This window comes from Trachemys scripta, chromosome 1 (assembly GCF_013100865.1).
Source record: "Trachemys scripta elegans isolate TJP31775 chromosome 1, CAS_Tse_1.0, whole genome shotgun sequence".
In the NCBI taxonomy this organism is placed as follows: domain Eukaryota; kingdom Metazoa; phylum Chordata; order Testudines; family Emydidae; genus Trachemys; species Trachemys scripta.
This window is the reverse complement of record NC_048298.1, coordinates 339,990,040-340,011,777: the sequence shown is the minus strand read 5'-3', so window position 1 is coordinate 340,011,777 and position 21,738 is coordinate 339,990,040. Positions and strand designations below refer to the sequence as shown.

General features: G+C 47.5%; 2 protein-coding genes across 2 annotated transcripts; one reads left to right on the top strand and one right to left on the bottom strand.

Annotated features, from left to right (window-relative positions):
- The first annotated feature begins 6,211 nt into the window (after nucleotides 1-6,211).
- On the top strand, nucleotides 6,212-7,171 carry LOC117883985 (olfactory receptor 51G2-like). Its single transcript, XM_034784018.1, has one exon. It carries the CDS (start codon nucleotides 6,215-6,217, stop codon nucleotides 7,169-7,171), a length of 957 nt encoding a protein of 318 aa, XP_034639909.1. The 5' UTR covers nucleotides 6,212-6,214.
- A 4,288-nt stretch (nucleotides 7,172-11,459) lies between these two features.
- Nucleotides 11,460-12,395, bottom strand: LOC117872469 (olfactory receptor 51G2-like). The gene has a single exon (XM_034760947.1). It carries the CDS (start codon nucleotides 12,393-12,395, stop codon nucleotides 11,460-11,462), a length of 936 nt encoding a protein of 311 aa, XP_034616838.1.
- Between the last annotated feature and the right edge of the window lie 9,343 nt (nucleotides 12,396-21,738).

Genomic DNA, 21,738 nt, shown 5'->3' with positions numbered 1-21,738 from the left:
TTGTCTCTCATTATTGTCAACCCAAAACATTCAAAATCCATGGGACAGATTCCCCCGCACACTCCCACCCCCACAAAGCTCATGAGATTGACAGAAAAACAATGTGATCCTAGCAGTAATTATTAATTTATTATTTTTACTATTGCTGGACTTTTCAACTGCCTTCTGTTTTGTGTGTGCAGTGTCCTTGTAACCGTGTTGGCTACAGGATATTAGAGAGACAAGGCAATATTCTGTTTTTTGAACATTTAGAGGGCAGTTGCCATCTCCAATTCATATGTGAGCATTTCAGGTTTCAATCCCAACCTTAAACGTGCCAACAGACATGCGGGTCTTCCTGTGTCTGCTTGGCAGGAGCTCCAGTGAATCTCTACTGCTGTTCTGTCTCTCCCTGTCCTTCTAGCCTTCTCCCTTCCTTCCTTATCACCCTTACTGCCCCCACTTAATCGCCTGCCCCTCTTGCTTTCTCTCTCCCTGCTCCTCCACTCGCCCCAGTATTTCTCCTCCCTTTCCACTCTCATTGTCTCTCTCTGCTCCTTCCTCCCCTGTCCCTCTGGCCACTTCTGGTATTAAAATCTATGAATGTACCAGTGCTGTTGAAAGGTAATTGCCCTAGAAATTTGGGACTACATTTGAACCAGGAGCAAATGTCTTCCTTTGTTTCAGAGCAGGGAGGGGTTCTGTGGGAAGAGAGGATATAGGGTGTGGGCTGAGCAGCCAGGAGTGAGGATCCATATGAATATACCAACCAATAGAGGAGGTTTGAGCTGAACTTTGTTTTATTATTGCTAATTTCGGCATTAGGAAAACTAAGCCCCAAGAAGGGGAGAGCTTGTATAACACACGGGACAGTGTGTGTTACATTTCACTCTGTGCCTGATCCTGATGATATAGGTCAATTACAGATCTCAGCTAAAGCCTCTGGTATTTTAGCTCAAGCTCACTGGGCCTTGCTTTTAACTGTGGATGTCCCCAGGCCAAATGGTCTCTGTACTTCCAGTCCCAATCCTAGCTGAATCATGGGACGTGAGGAGGCAGGTGAAAAAAGTTAAATGAAATGGAAAAGAACACATTGGCTTGTGGGAGCTAAATGCACAGGCCAGAGCTCTCCAGAAGCTTTAGAAGTGGACAGATGTTTATGTGGGAGCTTAAATGTTTCAAAACCAGTTTATCAAATAGAGAAGGTTGCAGGAGTGGAGATTGGAGAAGAACACTGAGAATTGACAACTAAGAACATAGCACATTAAAGGACATAGATGCCATTATGATGGTTTAATAGTTTGGGTCCAGATCCTCAGCTGGTGTAAACGGGTGTAGCATCACTGATGTCAATGGACCAGATACTCAACTGGTGGAAATCGGCCTAGCTCCAGTGATATCAATGGATCAGATCATCAGCTGGTGTAAATTGATGTAGTTCTGTTGAGCTCCAAGGACCAGATCCTTAGCTGGTGTACACAAGTGTAGCACCACTCATGTCACTGGGCCAGGTCCTGAACTCATGTAATTCAGTGCAGCTCCATGGAGGTCAATGGAGCTATGCTGATTAACACTAGCTAAGAGTCTGGTGCTTGGTGTGCAGCACTTATAGGGTTAAAGAACACACAGAAATGTTTTGTTCCCAGATGATCAGCAACCCCTGGAGATGAGGGAACCCATATAACAGTACCACAGGGAGAGCCTGACAGGCACTGCATGCTCTGCATGAAAACCCTACAGTGCATCTCATCCCTGTCTGGTGAAGACCATCCCCATTTCCTCCTCTCTGTTCATGCCTGAATTTGGTGAGTATGTCGGTTCCTCTGGTGCAATACATGGGTCTGTGCAATACATTGGTTGGATTCTGAGCTCAGTTACACTGGGGTACATCTAACCTTGTCTTTCCTGGTTTGACTCCAGATTTATAGTAGTGTGATGGAAGGGAGAAGCTGCCCCAGAATACCTTGAATCTTGTAGAGTTCTAAAAGTGGGATTAATGCTACTGACTCACCAGCCCCACAGGTGTATCGTGAGGCTTAATTAATGTATTAAGATGCTTAAGGGAAGGTCAAGCACTCGGAAAGCTTGAAAAGGGACTGCGAGGAAATTCTTTATGCAGTGTCAATTCTCAAGCCTGCTACTTAGAGTTTCACCTGAATGTCTGAAATCAGGGTTCCCCCATGTGCGTCCCATGATCCCACTGCAGAAGAGCACTGCGTCCACAAGATACCCAGTGTGCACATCTCACTGGTCAGGAATATATTCTGTGTTCACATAGCAAATGAAATAAGGTCGTGATCATTCGCATCTAGTCTGGTCGAATATCTGGTCTAATATCAAACAGAGTGAGATCAACATTTATTATAAACAATAATCTGGTCTGACCTCCTGCCTATCCCAAACTGTAGAATTTCACATGGTAATTCCTGCATCAGACTTATAGCGTCTGGCTAGGAGAGTTTACAGCTGGGGATGGGAACACACAGGATCTAATATCTGGCAGATTATGACTTGATTCTTAGTGTTAAGGCCACAAGGAACCTTTAGATCATCCAGTGTGTCCTTCTGTCTAGCATCCAGTTACCCTTTTAATAAGTCCAATAACTTGCATTTGACTAAATCAAAACATTTGCTTGGCTAAAACACCTTCCAGAAAGGTGTCCGGTCTTGGTCTGAAGACATTGAGAGATGGACAATTCATCACTTCCTTTGTGAGTTTGTTCCAATGGTTCATCTCCATCCCTTTTTAAAAATCGTGAATAATTTCTGATTTCTACTTGTCTGAATTCAGCTTCTGTGTTTCTCCGCTAGATTAAAGAGCTAATTAGTAGCCTTCATGTTCTCCCCAGAAGGGTCCTTACCCTTCTCTCTTTTTCAATACGATGAACAGACTGAGTTCTTTAAGTCTCTCACGTGAGGCATTTTCTCTGTCCCTCAAATCATTTAGGTGGCTCTTTTCGACACCCTCTCTAATTTGTCAACATCCTTTTTAAAATGAGGGCACCAGAGCTGGATGCAACATCTCAGTGTCGGTCTCACCAATGCCCAATAGAGGTAAAATCCCCTCCCTGGTCACTACCCCCTGTTCATATATCCAATGATCGCATCATCCCTAGCATCACCCTGGACCTCATGCTCAGTCGCTTGTCCACTATGACTCCATAATCCCTTTCAGAGTCACTGCCTCCCAGGATATAGTCCCCCGTTCAGTAGGTCTGCCTGCATTCCTTGGTCCGAGATGTCTGTCTTTGCCTTTGGCGGTATTCAAATGCATGTTGTTCGAATGGGCCCAGATTGCCCGGATGGCTCTGTGGGATGGTGGCCTGTCCTCGTTATTTACTGCCCCACCCAGGGCTGGCTCCAGCTTCTTCGCCGCCCCAAGCGGCGAACAGAAAAAAAAAAAAAAAACATGATTGGCGGCAGTTTGGCGGCAGCTCTACCGCGCCGCTTCATTCTTCGGCAGCAATTCGGCGGCTGGTCCTTCCCTCCGAGTGGGACTGAGAGACCCGCCGCCGAATTGCCATCGAAGACCGGACGTGCCAGCCCTCTCCATTGACCGCCCCGAACACCTGCTTCCTGTGCTGGTGACTGGAGCTGGCCCTGGCCCCACAAATCTTTGTGTCACCCACAGATGTTACCAGCAGTGATTTTACACTGATATAAAAATAGAGGTCAGATTCTGATCTCACCTACACTGGTGTAAATCTGGAACAATGCCATTGTCTTTCCTGGTTTGACACCAGATTTGCAGACTGGCTTGACTCCAGATTTGTGCACATCATTGAAGAGCGTTGATACAACTGCCAGTCACGTACACTAAGAACACAGAAAACCATTCAGCAGACTGCGCTGCTCGCTCGGTCTCCAACAGCGAATTCAGACAATAAGTCAGAAGGAGAAACTCCAGTTAGGAAGATGAATCTGAAGGCTGTGCAGGAGTAAATCTAAGGAGAGAGGAAGTGAAGATGCTTGCAGAACAACCTGAAATGTTAGCCATTATCTTCCTCATCACCGTCACCATTCTCATCTTTACCAGTGGCCATCACTCTGCCCCTCCCAAGGTCTACTTCTCTCTCCCCTGCTGCCCTGGGATGCAATGAGGAGTATTTGTGGCATCTTAGAGACTAACAAATTTATTTGGGCATAAGCTTTCATGGGCTAGAACCCACTTCAACAGATGCATGGAGTGGAAAATACAGTCGCAGGTATATTTATACATTATACATAGTACACGAAAAGATGGGAGTTGCCTTACCAGGTGGGGAGTCAGTCTAACGAGACAATTCAATTAAGAATAGAATACCAAGGGAGGGAAAATGACTTTTGTAGTGGTAATGAGGGTGGCCCATTTCAAACAGTTGAGAAGAAGGTGTGAGTAACAGTAGGGGGAAATTAGTATGGTAAATTTAGGTTTTGTAATGACTCGTGTTATGCTGATGATATCATGTCTAATGCAAATTTCATAGGGGTTTCTCCCCTCTTCCTTATACATATATTGTTCCCTTACCAATGTTAAGGTGTCCTTCTTCTATAGGTTAGTGTATTTATGATTTCACCCCATTATCATATACATTAATTCATTATCATGGCACCCTTGCGGTCAGATGGTCCGATGGAAACCTTCCAGAAGCTGGTGTCAGTTCATGTTCTATGGTTGGCTGATGTCGCTATGGATAAAATCCCCCCTACAGCCATGGGGCTGTGCTCCCGGCCCCCAGTCATGGTGCTCTGCAACCGCCGTGCCTCTTCCCCCGAACACCCCGCCCAGCTCCTCCTCCTCCCTTCCAGAGCTTATTTCTGGTGCTCCAGAAGCTGTGGAAGGATGGGGGAGGAGTTACTGAGTACGGGGCCCCCAGCTTTTCCCCACGAGTGCTCCAGCCCCAGATGCCAGTTAACAGAATTTTCTGGATATTAAATGCCGGATAACAAAGCGTGTACTGTATAATGCAAAGCAGTGAATATAACAGAGGTAAGCTGACCCACTGGGCTACAGGGGGCTGTCAGTTTCAGTTCAGAGGTTCTGAATCTCCATTCCCTTACGTTGGTGCCAATCAGGATGTTACAGTGTGTGAAAAATGTGTAAGCTGCTGCTGGGATGGTAGTCTCCAAAAGTCCCAAGCAAGGTCTTGGAACCCTGATGCAGGACCTGTCCATTGGTGCAGTTCCTTTGACTTCAGTGGGATCGCTTGGAGCATGTGAGAGGAGAATTGGGCCCACCCAGGATGACCCCATCTGCAGCTCTCACTGAAACCAAGAGTTTGCAATGGAGGCCGAACTTGCTGTTTCAGATTCTCCATGCAAATTGGTTTTGTTTGAAAAGAGTTAATTGTGTGCGCGGACTGTGAAAGAGTGAGGGGGAGGGGGTGTTTAGGTGTGTGCTGGAGGCAGTGAGGCAGGGAGGGAAGGAAGTAACTGCTCTCCACAGACAAATAATACAAAGAACCCCGCCACGTTCACTCCAGGAACTGACTGGGAGCTGGGAGCGCTCCTCACTCTGGCAATAGGGCCGATTTAATTGGGAGTCTAAATGCAGATTTGGGTGCCTAGCTTCAGGCATCCCCCCTTTGAACCCCCAGTGTATGTTCTGTACGCACTCAGCACCCATCCACCAATGCTGAACAGTCTTTCAGGGGTAAGGATGAGGCTCATCTGTGTCACTGGGCCAGCTCCAAAACCCTCTCTCAGTGGTCATTGAGCCCTTACTCCCATGGATTGCAGTGGGAGTTTTTCCTGAGCAGGGACCTCAGGAGTCGGCCCCTGGTGAAAGGTATGTGAGCTCCGGAATGAGACGATAGAGATGTATTAACTTGATTGAAGCTGCAGTATGTTAGAAGTACACATCTCTGATATCTTATTCCCAAGAAGCAGTGATGGAGTCAGTTAGCCAATGACAGGGCAGGGTTTTGCTGCCTCAGGAGAAATCATAAGTGATGCACAGAATGCACAACTTCATACAACAAAGAGAGATTGCAAGGTCCTTGCAGCTAGTCAAAGCTAAACAAGATGCCTTTCTAAGAGGGAACAGGTGTGGTTTTTTTCTCTCTCTCCAGTAACAGGGAATCCCGAATTCATCGCTGCAGCAACTGCTTGGGAATCAGTGGAGGTACACCTGGGAAGAGCTTGGCTCAAGGACTTGTACTGTGTTGTGAATAGGTTCTGTGGCACCCAATCATGGCTTTAATAACAAAACTGCTTCTTGTTCTAGGCAACGGTGTCGGTGACCCGGGCTCGCAACATGGCAGCTTTCAATCACACCTCAGCCAGCCCTGCAGTATTCCTCCTGGTGGGCATCCCAGGGCTGGAACAAGCACACGGCTGGCTCGCCATCCCTTTGTGCTCCTTGTATATTGTGGCAGTCCTGGGGAACTGCACCATCCTGTTCATTATACGGGTGGATCCAAGCCTCCACCAGCCCATGTACTATTTCCTGAGCATGCTGGCCCTCAGCGACCTGGGCCTGTCAGCTTCCACGCTGCCCACAATGCTAAGCGTCTTCCTGCTTAATTCCAGGAAGGTTAATGCCGATGCTTGCTTCGCCCAGCTGTACTTCATCCACACCTTCTCTGTCATGGAGTCAGCCGTGTTGCTGGCCATGGCCTTTGACCGCTTTGTGGCCATTCACAAGCCCCTGAGATACGCCTCAATCTTAACCAATGCCACTGTTGCCAGGATAGGGCTGGCTTTCATGGCGAGGAGCGTGCTCATGGTAATGCCAATCCCTGTTCTCCTCTGGAGACTGCGGTATTGTCTTCCCAATGTTCTCTCCCACTCCTTCTGCCTGCACCAGGATGTCATGAAACTGGCCTGCTCCAACAGGACGATCAACAGCATCTATGGCTTGTTTGTGGTCATCACCACGATGGGCTTAGATGCGCTGCTCATTGTCCTATCCTATGTCATGATCATTACGACTGTGTTGAGCATTGTGTCCAAGGAGGAGCGCCTCAAGGCTCTGAACACCTGCGTCTCCCACATCTCTGCCGTCTTGATCTTCTACATCCCCATGATTGGCATCTCCATGATCCACCGTTTTGAGGAACGTGCCTCTCCCCTCGTCCCCGTCCTCATGGCCGATGTCTATGTGCTGGTCCCACCAGTGATGAACCCCATCGTGTACAGCGTGAAGACCAAACAGATCCGCAGGAGGATAGCCCAGAGGTTCCAGAGGAAGACGATCCCAAATAAAGACTGAGGGGGCTTGGTCACACTGGCTCTGCATCTGTGCCATCATTCACACCTGTGTCAAATGCATCCCTTTAGATCTGGTAGCATTTGCACCCACTTTGCACAGGTTTTTAAGGCATCATGAGGTGCGAGGCTGCGGCAGAGTCAGGCCCATCGTCCAATGGGATTTTCCATCAAAGGCAAATGGGGAAAACAATGTAAAGATTTCCCAGAGGTTAGCCGCTGGATGGCTACTGGTAGCCCTAGGTAGAGAACAGCTGCTATGCTCCCCATTCACCGTCCAACTGCCCTAACTTCAGTAAAGTTATTCTGAGATACTTGCTACGATGCCGGCCTGACAGTTGCTTCACTTCTTGCCTCAAACTCATGTGCAGAATTTCTAAGTGTGGTTAAACAGCTGCCACAGGCATCCCACCCAGTGGTGCATGTGGAGAGGCAGTGTGACCTAGCAGACAGAGCATCGGATAAGACTTGGGTTCTAATCCTGGCTCTGCCCCTGGTCTGTTGGGTGACCTTGGCCAAGTATCTTCATCACCCCGTACCTCAGTTTCCCCATATGTAAAACGGGGCTGCTGACACCGACTGCCTTTTAAAGCACTTTGAGATGTACTGATGACAAGTGCTAGGTATTATTAAGTGCTGAGTGACTGATCCCTGTATAGCCAGCTGCTGTGTCCCATCCCACTCCAGGCCCGTACAGCTGGGGCATGGCTTCAGTGTGGCCAAATGCACCAGATACCTCCAAGGGCCTATTTTAGCCTGTAAGCACATCATGTCCTGCTTTGTGTCCTTCACATTCCAGGTACACTGGCAAAGACTGAAAAATAATAATAACTCCTGACCTGAACCCAGAACAGTCGAGTGAGCTTGATCTTTTATTATTTCATTTCAACTCTGCAGAATTACCGCATGGAAATCCCAGCCACCTGCAAAGGGATGGGATGTTTTTACATGTGACAGCACCAAAAGTAGAAAATTTCTGATCTCTTTAAGTTCCGTGTCATAACTTTCTGCTACTGTCCTGCAGCTGGGAAGAGGAAGGATGGTCTTGTGGGTAAGGCAAAGTCTCAGCATTTAGGCAACCCATGTTTAATTCCCAGCTCTGGCAAAGAGTGCCTGCGTGGCCTTGGATGATCATTTAATCTCTTTTTGCTTGCCGGCAGGGAGCACGGTGATGGGGGCTGGGAAAGGCCTCAGTTGGGAAATCTCCAGGTGGGCCTGCTTTCCGTCATTGTCCTTTTGGGGGTCACTGGATACTGGTCACTATAAGTGACTTGATGCGGGTTTAGATGGGCCATTGGTCTCGTTCATGTCGGTAATTCCTATGTTTGGCTTAATAAAATCTTCCCCCTTCTTTTTCCCTTGTGTTGTCATGTCGCAAAAAAGGAACAATTCATAGTGAGTTGCCCCTTAAATGGTGTGTAGGATCAAAGGCTAGGCTTCCAAGGCTGTGCATGTGCAAATGCTGAAGCCCAGTGGCACACGCGTTATTTGATCATATTTCTGATGTTGCCCTTATGACATGTATTGACTATTAAAAAAGAACGTGAATATCGACTGGTTCTAATATTCAGACAAAACTGTTGTGAACATCAGAGAACAAAAGCTTGCCTTGCCTTTGTGTGGCTACATCCCATCAGACTCTGTGGGTGATGTTATCTGTGGTCAGACATGGCCGGGGAGGCACCCAGCTTATTCAAGACATTGCTGCTCACGTCAGCCTCCTCCCACCTGCTCCAAACCCATTGATTCTCCCTGCCCCCTTTAACCTCCCATTAGCTCCCACCTCAGAGCCCAGCTCAATTCTATGCCTTATATAGGATTTACACAGGGCAGGAATGCTCTGTTTCCCAGTTTGAGCTCCACGCCCTATTTTTGGAAAAATACTAGCAGGCCAAGATGGGGTCCAGTACCAGGTGATATGAACACATGAAGCTGCAGTATCAAAACAGCATCCCAGGAAGCTTCTCAGGAAGGTGGGAGATTAGCATGTTCAAACTCCTATTGTTCTCCCTAATGGCCCATCCAGGCTGATTGCATAATATCTGGTGGGTGTTCTCCAGGTGTAAACACAGTTTTAATTGTTACCTAGTCAATATTCCTAACTTCAGAGACAGAAATGATACGTACATACAAATAGGATAATCATAGTCAGTAAATCATAATCTTTCCAATGATAGCTTATATGATTCATCTTGCATAAAATACATCCTAGATATGCTATAATCATTTTATAACAATATTTCTATGGGAGGTAGTCACACCCTAATTTTAGGGTCTCATGTGGCTCCCTAGTGAGACAATCATAGCACATTGAATGTATATATCTTCCCACCACTGCTGTGAGAGAGGACAGAGTTATTACCCACCTGTGCAGAGGCTCAGAGACAGCCAATGGTGCATGGTCACAGAGGGGAAAGGAATCAAACCAAGCTCTGTTGAGTCACAGCGCAATGCACAGACCACAGGCAGCATTCCAGCCATCTGAGCGGTGACAGGCCTGGATGGACTCAGCGAGCAGGGAAAGCAAGGAGCTAGTTACAGAGGTTTGATTCACTGGCCTGTTCTCCCCCTGCCTCAGCAGAGTTTAGAGCAGTCTGGGGGTTGGGTGGAACTCCACCCAGTGGTAACAGCTTCCAAGAGCCTGGCACACTCTGGCCAAGTCCCTGCACACAGGGGCCACCCCAGTGTGACTCCTTGCGGTCTGAGGTAGCCCTGCAGGTGTCCTGCCCTTCCCTCTAAGGTCCTTGCAATAACTGACTCTCAGCCTGGGATACTTAAAACAAGAGCCCCCTTTGTGGGGTCACATTTATTCAGTCTATTCCAAAACACAAGGTCTCCTAACCCCCAGTCCCACCCTCCTCCTTTACTCAAGAGACACCCACCATCCTGCTGGCTGGGGTCAGCGTGGGTTCAGGCTTGCCACATCCCCTGCCCAATCTCTTCCCCTGACACCCTGACGCCTGTCCCCATCACTTCCTACTAAGCCCTTCCGCCTGCTCCTCCACTACCCCTGAGGGTCTCCTCCCCGGCCAGGCCAGAGCTGTGCTGTGATAAGAGCTGCCCTGGAAGCCCAGGCCTCTGTGGGGAGCCTCGAACTCTACAACTTCCCTAAGGGGATGCATCCTGGGGGGCAGAGTCACAGGCTGAGGGCTGCTCTCGGGGCCCCCAGCCACTTGCCTATGACAGGAGGAGGGTCTGGGGCTCCATACAGTGGCTGTGGCTCCCTGGGCAACTCTTAGGGCAGCTAGTCTCTGGCCTTGGGCCTGGAGAGGGGGCGGAGCTCAGATAAAGAGGAGGAGCAGGAGGTGGGGCTTGGGGGAAAGGATGGGGCAGAGGGAGGGGCCTCAGGGGAAGAGGAGGAGCAGGAATGGGGTCAATGCGGGGATGTGGATCCTGCATATGATCTGCTTTTGCTTTTGAAAAAGTGGTCATCTTACACTGAATGGGCTGGGCTGGGATAGGAGCTTGCTGGGCCGCTGTGGGGGAGTTGAGGACCATTTCAACCCTGCAGCAGGGCAAACAGAGGGGAGGAGAAGGAGGGAATCTGGGCCTTAGTCTCTTACCAGGACTCCTGTGTGTCAGACCCTCACTCACATGCTCAACTATGCCTACATGAGTAGTGGGTTCAGCAGGTGTGCTGTGTTCAGAGTCACAAACAGAGTTGGGGGGCGGTGTGAACGTCTTCTCCTGGGCTGCTGGTGTTAATCATGTCTCTGACATGACTCAGTCATTAGGACTTGGCTAAGGGGGTAAGGGGAGGGTGGGTGTCTGTGCCCCTTGAATAGCCCCTGTCCACAGCTGATGCAGCCCCATGGATCACGCAGCATCCAGAGCGCTCAGGAAGGGCCAGAACTGAAACTGCCAAAGAAGCTCGGCACCTTTTTTCGTGGCCCCTGGAAGTTTAACCAGAGACAGGCCAGTGATGGGCCAGTTATAATGCGAAACAACATCCACATCCCATCTCCTTATTGACTGTATCGAGACTGCTCCAACCGCTGATACAGCTTTTTATGGGCCAACACCCCACCATTCCCAGTCGCTCCAGGAACATAGTAATTTTGTAAATGCTGCTGTCTGCCTTGGTCACCTTCCCCCAGTGCACTGTCCTTCCTCACCAGGAAGCAGGAACATCCCCTATCCCATTATTCCAGGCCTTAGATCCTGCCTCTCTCTGCAGAGTGGAGATCAATTGCTTATGTCATCTCGGATGTAAGGGTACAGGATGGAATAGGTGGCCCCTGGTTTTCATCTGCCATGTAACCAGTGCTGGCCCCGGGTGATGAACTGACCCATCACTTGACAAACACCCTGATTATCCTCGCACGAAGGTGTTTGCTTTTCACGCTGTACACAATTGGATTCATCAGAGGCGGGACCAGCAGGTAGATGTAGCCCAGGAGAATCTGAAGCAATGGAGGCGAGCCCTTCCCGAATCTGTGTAACACAGACAAACCGATCTCTGGTGTGTAAAAGAGCACAACAGCACAGAGGTGGGAGACACAGGTGTTCAGGGCCCTCAGGCACTCTGTCGGGGACGCGACTTTCAGCACTGTTTTGAGGATCATCACATAAGAGAGGAAGATGAGCAGCGAGTCCAACCCCACCATTAAGAGCGTAATAAACAAGCCATAGATGCTGTTGATTGTGATATCTGAACAAGCCAGCTTCATGACCTCCTGGTTCAGGCAGTAGGAATGGGAGAGGACATTGGCTCGACAGTATCGGAACCGCTTCAAGAGAAAGGGGAGTGGGAATGTTAGGACAAACCCTCTTAACACAAACACCAGTCCCATCTTGGCTATTCTTGGAAGAGTTAAGATGGAAGCATATCTCAGTGGGTTAGAGATCGCGACAAAGCGGTCAAAGGCCATCAACAAGAGAATGGAGGATTCAATGAATGACAGGGAGTGGATGAAGAACAGCTGGGCAAAACAGGCATCAAGGCTGATCTCCCTAGAGTTAAACAAATATATGCCCAGTATCGTGGGTATGGTGGTTATCGATATGCCAAGGTCTGTGATGGCCAACATGGAAAGGAAAATGTACATGGGCTCATGGAGGGTTGGATCTGTTTTTATAATGAACAGAATGACTGAATTTCCTATTATTGAAATAATATACACTAAGCAAAAGGGGATAGAGATCCAGAGATGGACGTCTTCCTGCCCAGGTAGCCCGGTCAGTAGGAACACTGCAGAGTTGAAGTTGGTGTCATTGACAGCTGACATAATGTACTGGGCAGGTCCCAGGAATTTTGAACTCTCCTTCCTAAAAGGAAAAAGAACAGGAGACTAGTTGATATTTAAGGAGACATTTTTCTGCTCTCAGTGGAAATCTAGAGACTCCCAGGAGTTCAAGGAAGATCAGCAAATACATAGTCTTGGATTTGCAGCAACAACAGAAAGATAGGCATTGCCAGACTGGATCAGACCTGCAGTCCATCGAGCCCAGTATCCAGTGGCCAACTCCAGATGTTTCAGTGGATGGTGGAAGAAACCCTGCAATAGGCAGCTCTAAGGGAAAATTTTCCACTGGCACCCACTAGTTAGACATATTTTTGACATAAACCAGGAAGGTTTAGAGCCCTAACAAGACTTTTTTTTAAAAAAAGTCTCACTACTGTAATTGGAATTTCCATATAATTAGCCTGTCACTCTTTGAATTCTGTTAAGCTCGTGACCCCTGTGATATCTTTTGACTGTGAGTTCCACAGCCTATTTGAGCACTGTGTGATTTTACAATTGAGACCCTCATACACACACCCTTTCTGGCCCTCCACTTCTGTGTCTGGCCCTTTGTATCATGGCATGTGGGTAAAAGCATGGCAACTGCATGGTGAAAATGGTATTTATGTGTCCTACATTCAAGCTATTTATAAATGTGTTTCATTGCCTCATTACACACACACACACACACACACACACACACACACACACACACATAAAATATAATTTTCTCCTCTCCTGAGAGTTTAAATGATGCCACTGCCCCTTTGTCATTTTGGGGGATAAATTCTTAGGGCTGGGTTTTTAATTCAATAACAGTGACTTCAACAGCATTACTTTAGATTTACATGTGTACATTCAATCAGAACAAGGCTCTATTAACTTTCCCTTTACCAAATGTCCCAGGTGATACACTCTGACCCCCAAGAATCCTTTCAAGAGAAACTGAAATGTTTTGCCTGCCCAGCATTGACTGAATTCAGCAAGTTTTATAATCCACACGCTTCTTTTCATCCTCACCGGACCTAAATCCTCTCCCAATGCAATGGTCTGTAGATATCTGGCAAGTTACAAGCTAACATAGACAGTTACTTCAGCTAAGCGGGGGAGGGGTTGGTGTCACAAATGAGTGAATAGTGTAAATGCTAGATTTGCACTAATATCCAACTGAATGTGCAAGTTACTTCAGCCATTCTTGTGTAAGAGGTGATGAGAATAAATTACATACAATCAATATTACAGGGCCCTTTCCTGCACCTCTGCTCTATTTGCTGAAACACAGACTAGTGATTCTGGTCTCTCCTGACTTTTTGGCGTGTCTTGCACTGGTATTGCAGTGGGATTGTGTTCATGACTCTGAATATAAGTTTTAGAAACAGTTTCTGGGGATAGAATCATACAACTGTTCAAAGAAAAAAGAGTTAATAGCACAAACCCATTACAAACAGTTTGTGGAGTATTTCTGATATACTTTCTAAAGCTTAAGCCATTAAGTAGTAAAGTTACCACTGCTCCTTCCTGTAGAGATTCCAACAACTCTGCTGCTGGCTTTCAATATACATGCATCTCATGAACGTTTGGTTTGTAATTGTATTACAATGAAACATTTTGGCCTAACGAATCTTCTTTCAGAGAAGATTTCTCAGGTTAGAGTGGGACTTAAAAAGTAGCATATGTAAACAGGGTCTGAATGAACTCTCCTCTGACAGCTACCGGGAAGGGGGAGAGACTTGAGGAGCAAACTGTATTTACATAAACAACCATACTCTCCCTAGATATCAGTAGATAGAGAGGTGTTGCTCAAAGTGTTCAACTTTGGCTGGTGTACAAATCCCTTAGTACTGAATCCAGGGGTAGTGAAATACTATTATTAATGTTAAGTATCAAAGGAGTAGCCGTGTTAGTCTGGATCTGTAAAAGCAGCAAAGAGTTCTGTGGCACCTTATAGACTAACAGACATATTGGAGCATGAGCTTTCGTGGGTGAATACCCACTGCTTCCGATGTTATTAATATTGTTGTCTTTATTGTATGAATAAAGGGGAGCAAAAGTGTGCTCAACCTGTCCCAAATGAGGTGGTCACCTTCAGCTGAAAGTATCTCATTAAGCCAGTGGCTCGAATGCCAGAGCCCTGTGAAGGTAAGAGGACTGGGGAAAGGTATCCCAGGCAGGAGTTGTGGACTCTCTTTCAGGGTCCCCGGTATGGTTTAATCTGTTCCTACCCACCATTCAAAGATAGAGCTGAATAGACTCTATTGGGAGCCTTTTTTATTGTAAGTGCTGAAATGAGAGCTGAAATCACTGGTGGTGGAAAAGCATTTCTGCCCAGCCTTCTACAAACTTACAGTCACAAAAAGCTATCATTCACTAAGAGATAGACCTGCAGAGGTCACAGCAGAGAGGCAGGTGGCAGCAGAAGGTATCTGACAGTCAACTGACTAGAGTGGAGCAAGTGGCTGATGGGGCAGCCAGCAGAGAGGAGCCATGGCTGGCGTGGTGGCCAGCCAGAACAAGTGATCAGATGGCAGGTGGGAGGTGAATGATGCACCTCTGAGCCCCAGGCCCTCACTGACCAAGGACAACCACAATGAGTGGGGTATGGGCACAGTAAAGGAACTTTAGTTTGTAGAACTCAAGAGCACGAAGCAGAAGACGTGTCCTGCTCACAGTTTTAGGATTATGAATCCTGCTTGTGGCACTTTCCCTAATTAATGTCGGGAGACTTCTCTCCTTTTATTAAAAGTTTCTTTTCTACACTCGGACTCTGTGATTGCGAGAGGGAAGTATTGCCTCTCAGAGGTGCCCAGGAGTGGTGTGTAATTTTTCCTGGTTACTGGGTGAGAGCTCGGCCCTCTTCTTTGTTGTATTATTGAAAAGGAACCCCTAGATATTGAAACTGGCTCTGGTAGATGCCGGCTATGTCTGGCAGAAGGGTTACATGTATGTCGTCTGGATTTCTCCCGAACCTGAAAAGACCACAACATCTCACCCTTCAGTCAATCGCTTGTCAGCAAACAAAAGTCTAGTAGCTCCTCTGTCCCTGAGTTAATAACTGACTGGTTCTCCTCAAGTTCTATTACTCTGTAGCCTCTATCCGGAGTGGTAACAGGCATTGGGATCAGTGTAGAAAACATTAATTACCTGGGCTCTAACTTTCTAGTACATAGTAAACCCAGCACCTGTTTTTCAGGCATGATGCAGGTTTTCAGGAAGTGCATTTAAAGTCAAATGCAAGTGGAACTTCATTTCCCATATGAAAGTAGTCTATTGCTCTCTGACTGCCTGTGACCACTATTCATAAAATCCATAGCAAACGGGAAGGGTATTGGGACAGACATGGAGCTCAGCTGCCATAATGAATGTGTATGTTAAACCCAGCTCTTTGAATGTTTATGTTATGGCTATTTCGGGTTAACTATTAGCATGTTTATGTTATGGTTGTATTGGGTGAAACCAGTTTTGCTCTTCTTAGTTTAACAGGAGGCTGCTGGAAAACAAGCAGCAAGGGAAGTAACAGCTCAAGAAAAGACATCGCTCAGTAACCACCCCAGGGAGATTGAGAGATGACACCGGAGCTACAAGCTGGGAAGAGCCTATTTCTGGCCTCTAGCCACATCACACAGCTTGTTTTGCCAGTGCTGGGAGTCTGTCCAGACCTGGGGCAGCTGTTGTGAGAATCTCTTCAGACTGACAGGCACAGACAATGCTGGGGAAGTCATAAGGCCTTCGGCCTGCCTGGGTCCCCGTCAGAGTGGGAAGGCTTGGGGTCAGAGACATGTACAGACTGTTATTTGAAACCCTCTTATTCTCCCACATTACACTTCATTCCTGCTGTTCAGATTAAACAATATTCTGGTTTAAGAAGGGTGGCTGGTCACTCGTCTCACCACTATTCACAGAATACCAGAGAGAAGAAACACAGGTGCCGGACCCACTTGGACCAACTCAGCAAGCACAGCTGACCTGCAGTGTGCGGTACCCCAGGGCCCAGTCTGAGGGTGGGAGGATCGCAGAATTCCACCCCATGAGAGGGAAGGCTACGAGGCCTGACACCTGGCACTTGGACACCAGAGAGGGCGCAGAGATGTCGGTAGCCCTGAAACTCTGAGCGGTCTCTACAGGGCAGAAAGGCTGGAGCCCCCAGCCAGTCAGGAAACAGAAATATGCCTCATCGGACCTATTACCACAGAGCAACGCAGCTTTCAATTCCTGTGTAAACAATTAAGCCAGATAAAAAGACCTTTGAAAATGTATTTGCTGATTAAATTTCTAGAAGCAAATAAACCTGAGCTGATTTGGGAAGTAGTCACTGATATTCCATGGGGTCTCCTCTCGCTCAGCCCCTGGCAGGATCGGACCCAGAGCACACGGAAACTCTAGATATGGGAGCCCTTGAGAAATCCTGACATGGGCCATTGGGGTTTTATCACTCTGAGCTCGCTTTGAATATCAGGTTTCTGTGTAGACTGAATGACCCACCGTGGAGCATGGGCAGATGCAGGGGATCTACCTAGCTACTTAGTGCTGCCTGTTCTCCAGCCCTGTCACTGGGTCACCCCGACAGCCCAACTGAGTTTGCTTTCGCTGCACAGAACGTATGCAAATGGACACAGCTTGCAGCCTTTCCCCTTCACTTCGCCTTTTAAAGATAGTGAGACCTGCCAACGTACCTAATTCCTGCTAGACACAGAGCTGCTGATACCAGAGGTCTTCACCATAAAGGACAAGGAGTCATCGGAGAGGTTGCACGGGCAGCAGGCAGTATCTGTTCAGCTAGCGAGGGAACTGCCTTTATGAAGTATCCCTGCACATTCCCTTGGGGGCCACTTGGCCATTAGGGAATCTCAAAGGCTTGGCTTAGTATGCACCAGCTGTAACCTCCTCACAGCCAATGGCAAACTGCAGGAGGCCAAATCACAAGGGATGTGTAGTGATGCTTCCCAAATGGACTGCAGCACAAAACCTGCTGCAGGCTCTATTTCTGGAATCCGGGCTTGTCATCACTGTTCATGTGGTTCTGATTAGTGACATGGCTACCTCGAGGGCGGCCGAGTGGTAACGATGATGCTCTCAGAGCTGTGATCTTGCAGAAATAAAATATAATAATAATAATTTCTCCCTTAGGAATGAAAAGGAGGACCCAGGGATCCCCCAAGTTAGGCACAGATCTCAGTGATCCTCTGGTAGCTAGACCCACCCACCCACCGTCTCTTTTCCTCCACAACTGCTCTAGGACCCTCTCCAGCTCCCTGCTAGCACAGGTTCATCAGAGATGTGCTACCAGGGCCAGTCACACTAGCCACTGCCCGCAGGATCTGCTGAAGGAGCATTGCACAGATGGGAGGGAGCTGCACAGAGATGGGAAGGCTGGTTAGAGTATCAGATGGGCACAATACCCTAGCCGCAGACTGGTTGGGAAGTTTAGACATTTGCGTTTCCAGAGCGCAGCCATAGACTCGGTCAGTGAAACCTTAATTTACATTATGAGGAATAGGCAGATGAAAAGCCTCCAATTTCTCTTGGGGATCCAGGCAGCTGCAGCTGGGCAGCATTATGACTGAAAAGGAAACATTTTGTTTGGGCCCAAAAAATTGTTGGGGGAATTCTGTTTTTCAGCCCATGTTTAGCTCAAACCATGAACGTCTGTGACTCCTGCTACAGGACCTCACCCCTAGGGGGCAGCACTCACCCATATCAGCCTCCCACACTCAGCAGGCCTTGGACGTCTGCTATGGTATCTACGCTAGCTCTATAACAGAGGGATCCCCTGGAGAAGGCTTGTCTGCAGCAGCCCATCCATCAGTGGAACAATTTAAGAACATAAGAATGGTTATATTGTTTCAGAGTAATGGTCCATTTAGCCCAGATTCTGGTCTTTTGGCAGTGGACAGTGAGGATGCTTCAGAGGAAAAGAAGAAAACAGGGCATATATTAAGTGATCCTTTCCCTGTCGTCTGCACCCTGCTTCTGGCAGTCAAAGGTTTAGAGATATCCAGAACATGGGGCTGCGTCCCTGACTATCTCAGCTGATAGCTATTTATGGACCTATCCTCCATTAACCTATCTGATTCTTTTTTGGACCCAGTTACACTTTTGGCCTTCACAACCTCCCTTGGCAATGTGTTCCACAGCTTGGCTGTGCACTGTGTGAAAAAGTACTTTCTTTTGTTTATTTTAAACCTGCTGCCTATTAACTTCATTAGGTGGCCCCCGGCTCTTATAAAGGGGTAAATATCACTTCCTTATTCACTTTTTCCACACCACTGTTGATTTCATAGACCTCTATCATATCCTCCCTTAGTCGTCTCTTTTTCAAGATGAACATCCAAGTCTTCTTAATCTGTCTTCATACAGAAGCTGTTCATACCCCTAAACATTTTTATTTCCCTTCTCTGTCCTTTTTCCAATTCAAATATATCTTTTTTTTTATATGGGGAAACCAGAAGTGCACACAGTATTGAAGTTGATATTTTCTGTCCTATTATCTATCACTTTCCGAATGCTTCCCAACATTCTGTTCCCTTTTTGACTGCCGCTGCACATTGAGTGCACGTTTTCAGAGAACTATCCACTATGACTCCAAGATCTCTTTCTTGAGTGATAACAGCTAATTTTGATCCCATCATTTTGTATGTATCGTTGGGATTATGTTTTCCAGTGTGCACTACTTTGCATACTTAGCCCACAGGTAAGTGGGGAACATGGAGACCTGGGAGATGGGTCTGAAACAAGAGGGAGTATGGGCTATAATTGCAGAGAGAAAGGAGGGTCAGGGCAAAACTGGGAGGCAAGATCGAACCAGTATCTTAGATGCCTATATACAAATGCGAGAAGTATGGGTAATAAGCAGGAAGAACTGGAAGTGCTAATAAATAAATACAACTATGACATTGTTGGCATCACTTGGTGGGATAATACACATGATTGGAATGTTGGTGTGGATGGGTACAGCTTGCTCAGGAAGGATAGACAGGGGGAAAAGGGAGGAGGTGTTGCCTTATATATTAAAAATGTATACACTTGGACTGAGGTGGAGATGGACATAGGAGACGGAAGTGTTGAGAGTCTCTGGGTTAGGCTAAAAGGGGTAAAAACAAGGGAGATGTCATGGTAGGGGTCTACTACAGGCCACCTAACCAGGTGGAAGAGGTGGATGAGGCTTTTTTTAAACAACTAACAAAATCATCCAAAGCCCAAGATTTGGTGGTAATGGGGGACTTCAACTATCCAAGTATATTGTTGGGAAAATAACACAGCGGGGCACAGACTATCCAACAAATTCTTGGACTGCATTGGAGACAACTTTTTTATTTCAGAAGGTTGAAAAAGCTACAAGGGGGGAAGCTGTTCTAGACTTCATTGAGAATTTGAAAGTAGAAGGCAGCTTGGGTGAAAGTGATCATGGAATCATAGAGTTTGCAATTCTAAGGAAGGGTAGAAGGGAGTACAGCAAAATAGAGACAATGGATTTCAGGAAGGCGGATTTTGGTAAGCTCAGAGAGCTGATAGGTAAGGTCCCATGGGAATCAAGACTGAGGGGAAAAACAACGGAGAGTTGGCAGTTTTTCAAAGGGACACTATTAAGGGCCCAAAAGCAAGCTATTCCACTGGTTAGAAAAGATAGAAAATGTGGCAAAAGACCACCTTGGCTTAACCACGAGATCTTGCATGATCTAAAAAATAAAAAGGAGTCATTAAGGTCTTGGTTACACTTGCGAGTTACAGCGCTGTAAAGCCGCCCCCAGCGCTGTAACTCACTCCCCGTCCACACTGGCAAGGCATTTGCAGCGCTATATCTCCGTGGTTGCAGTGCTGCATGTACTCCACGTCCCCGAGAGGAATAGCAAGTATTGCGCTGCCGCTGCAGCACTGCGGCATCAGTGTGGCCGCCCAATGCGCTGTGAATGGCCTCCAGAAGTATTCGGCAGTATCCCACAATGCCTGTTCTAGCCACTCTGGTCATCAGTTCAAACTCTACTGCCCTGGCCTCAGGTAACCAATCCTGTGACCAACCCTTTACATTCCCTGGGAATTTTAAAAATCCCCTTCCTGTTTGCTCAGCCCGGCATGGCGTGGAGTGCTATCAGCGAATCTTTCCAGGTGACCATGCCTCCACGCGCCAAGCGAACCCCAGCATGGAGCAATGGCGAGTTGCTGGACCTCATCAGTGTTTGGGGGGAGGAAGCTGTACAGTCCCAGCTGCAATCCAGCCGTAGGAATTATGATACCTTCAGGAAGGTATCAAAGGACATGATAGAAAGGGGCCATGACCGGGATTCCCTGCAGTGCAGGATCAAAGTGAAGGAGCTGCAGAGTGCCTACCGCAAAGCCCGTGACGCAAACAGCCACTTGGGTGCTCCCCCCGCGACCTGCCGATTCTACAAAGAGCTGGATGCAGTACTTGGGGTTAACCCCACTTCCACTCCGAGCACCACCATGGACACTTCAGAGCTGGTGTGGGGGGGGGGAGGAGGAGGAGGAGGAGGAGGAAAACGGGAGTGATGGTGGTGGGCCGGATACACCTCAGCAGTTCAGGCTCCATTTCCTGCAGACAGATCGCACTGCACAGAAACCGTTGAAAGATGGCAACAAAGGTGGATGGAAACAGAGGGATTTCTGGGATGTGAAGCAATGCATCACGGGGCATTGGGACAGGACCCAGAATGCCCCACACCCACGCCCCCTTCCCACAATCCATGGTTCCAGAATGGGAAGAGATGCTCTGTGGGATAGCTGCCAATAATGCACCGCTCCCAATAGCGCTGAAATTGCCGCAAATGTGGCCACAACAGTGCGCTGGGCAGATTGCAGCGCTTTCCCTACTCAGCTGCATGAAGTCAGGTTTAACTCACAGCGCTGTACATCTGCAAGTGTAGCCAAGGCCATAAAAAATGGAAACTAGGACAGATTACAAAGGATGAATATAGGCAAACAACACAGGAATGCAGGGGCAAGATTAGAAAGTCAAAGGCACAAAATGAGCTCAAACTAGCTAGAGGAATAAAGGGAAACAAGAAGACTTTTTATCAATACATTAGAAGCAAGAGGAAGACCAAAAACAGGGTAGGCCCACTGCTCAGTGAAGAGGGAGAAACAGTAACAGGAAACTTAGAAATGGCAGAGATGCTTAATGACTTCTTTGTTTCAGTCTTCCCCGAGAAGTCTGAAGGAATGCCTAACATAGTGAATACTAATGGGAAGGGGGTAGGTTTAGCAGATAAAATAAAAAAAAGAACAAGTTAAAAATCACTTAGGCTTGGTCTACACTACCCCCCCCAATTCGAACTAAGGTACGCAACTTCAGCTACGTGAATAACGTAGCTGAAGTCGAAGTACCTTAGTTCGA

Bases quoted from the DNA above. Each gene is read 5' to 3' on its own strand.
- LOC117883985 (XM_034784018.1), top strand. From the start codon at position 6,215: ATGGCAGCTTTCAATCACACCTCAGCCAGCCCTGCAGTATTCCTCCTG.
- LOC117872469 (XM_034760947.1), bottom strand. From the start codon at position 12,395: ATGTCAGCTGTCAATGACACCAACTTCAACTCTGCAGTGTTCCTACTG.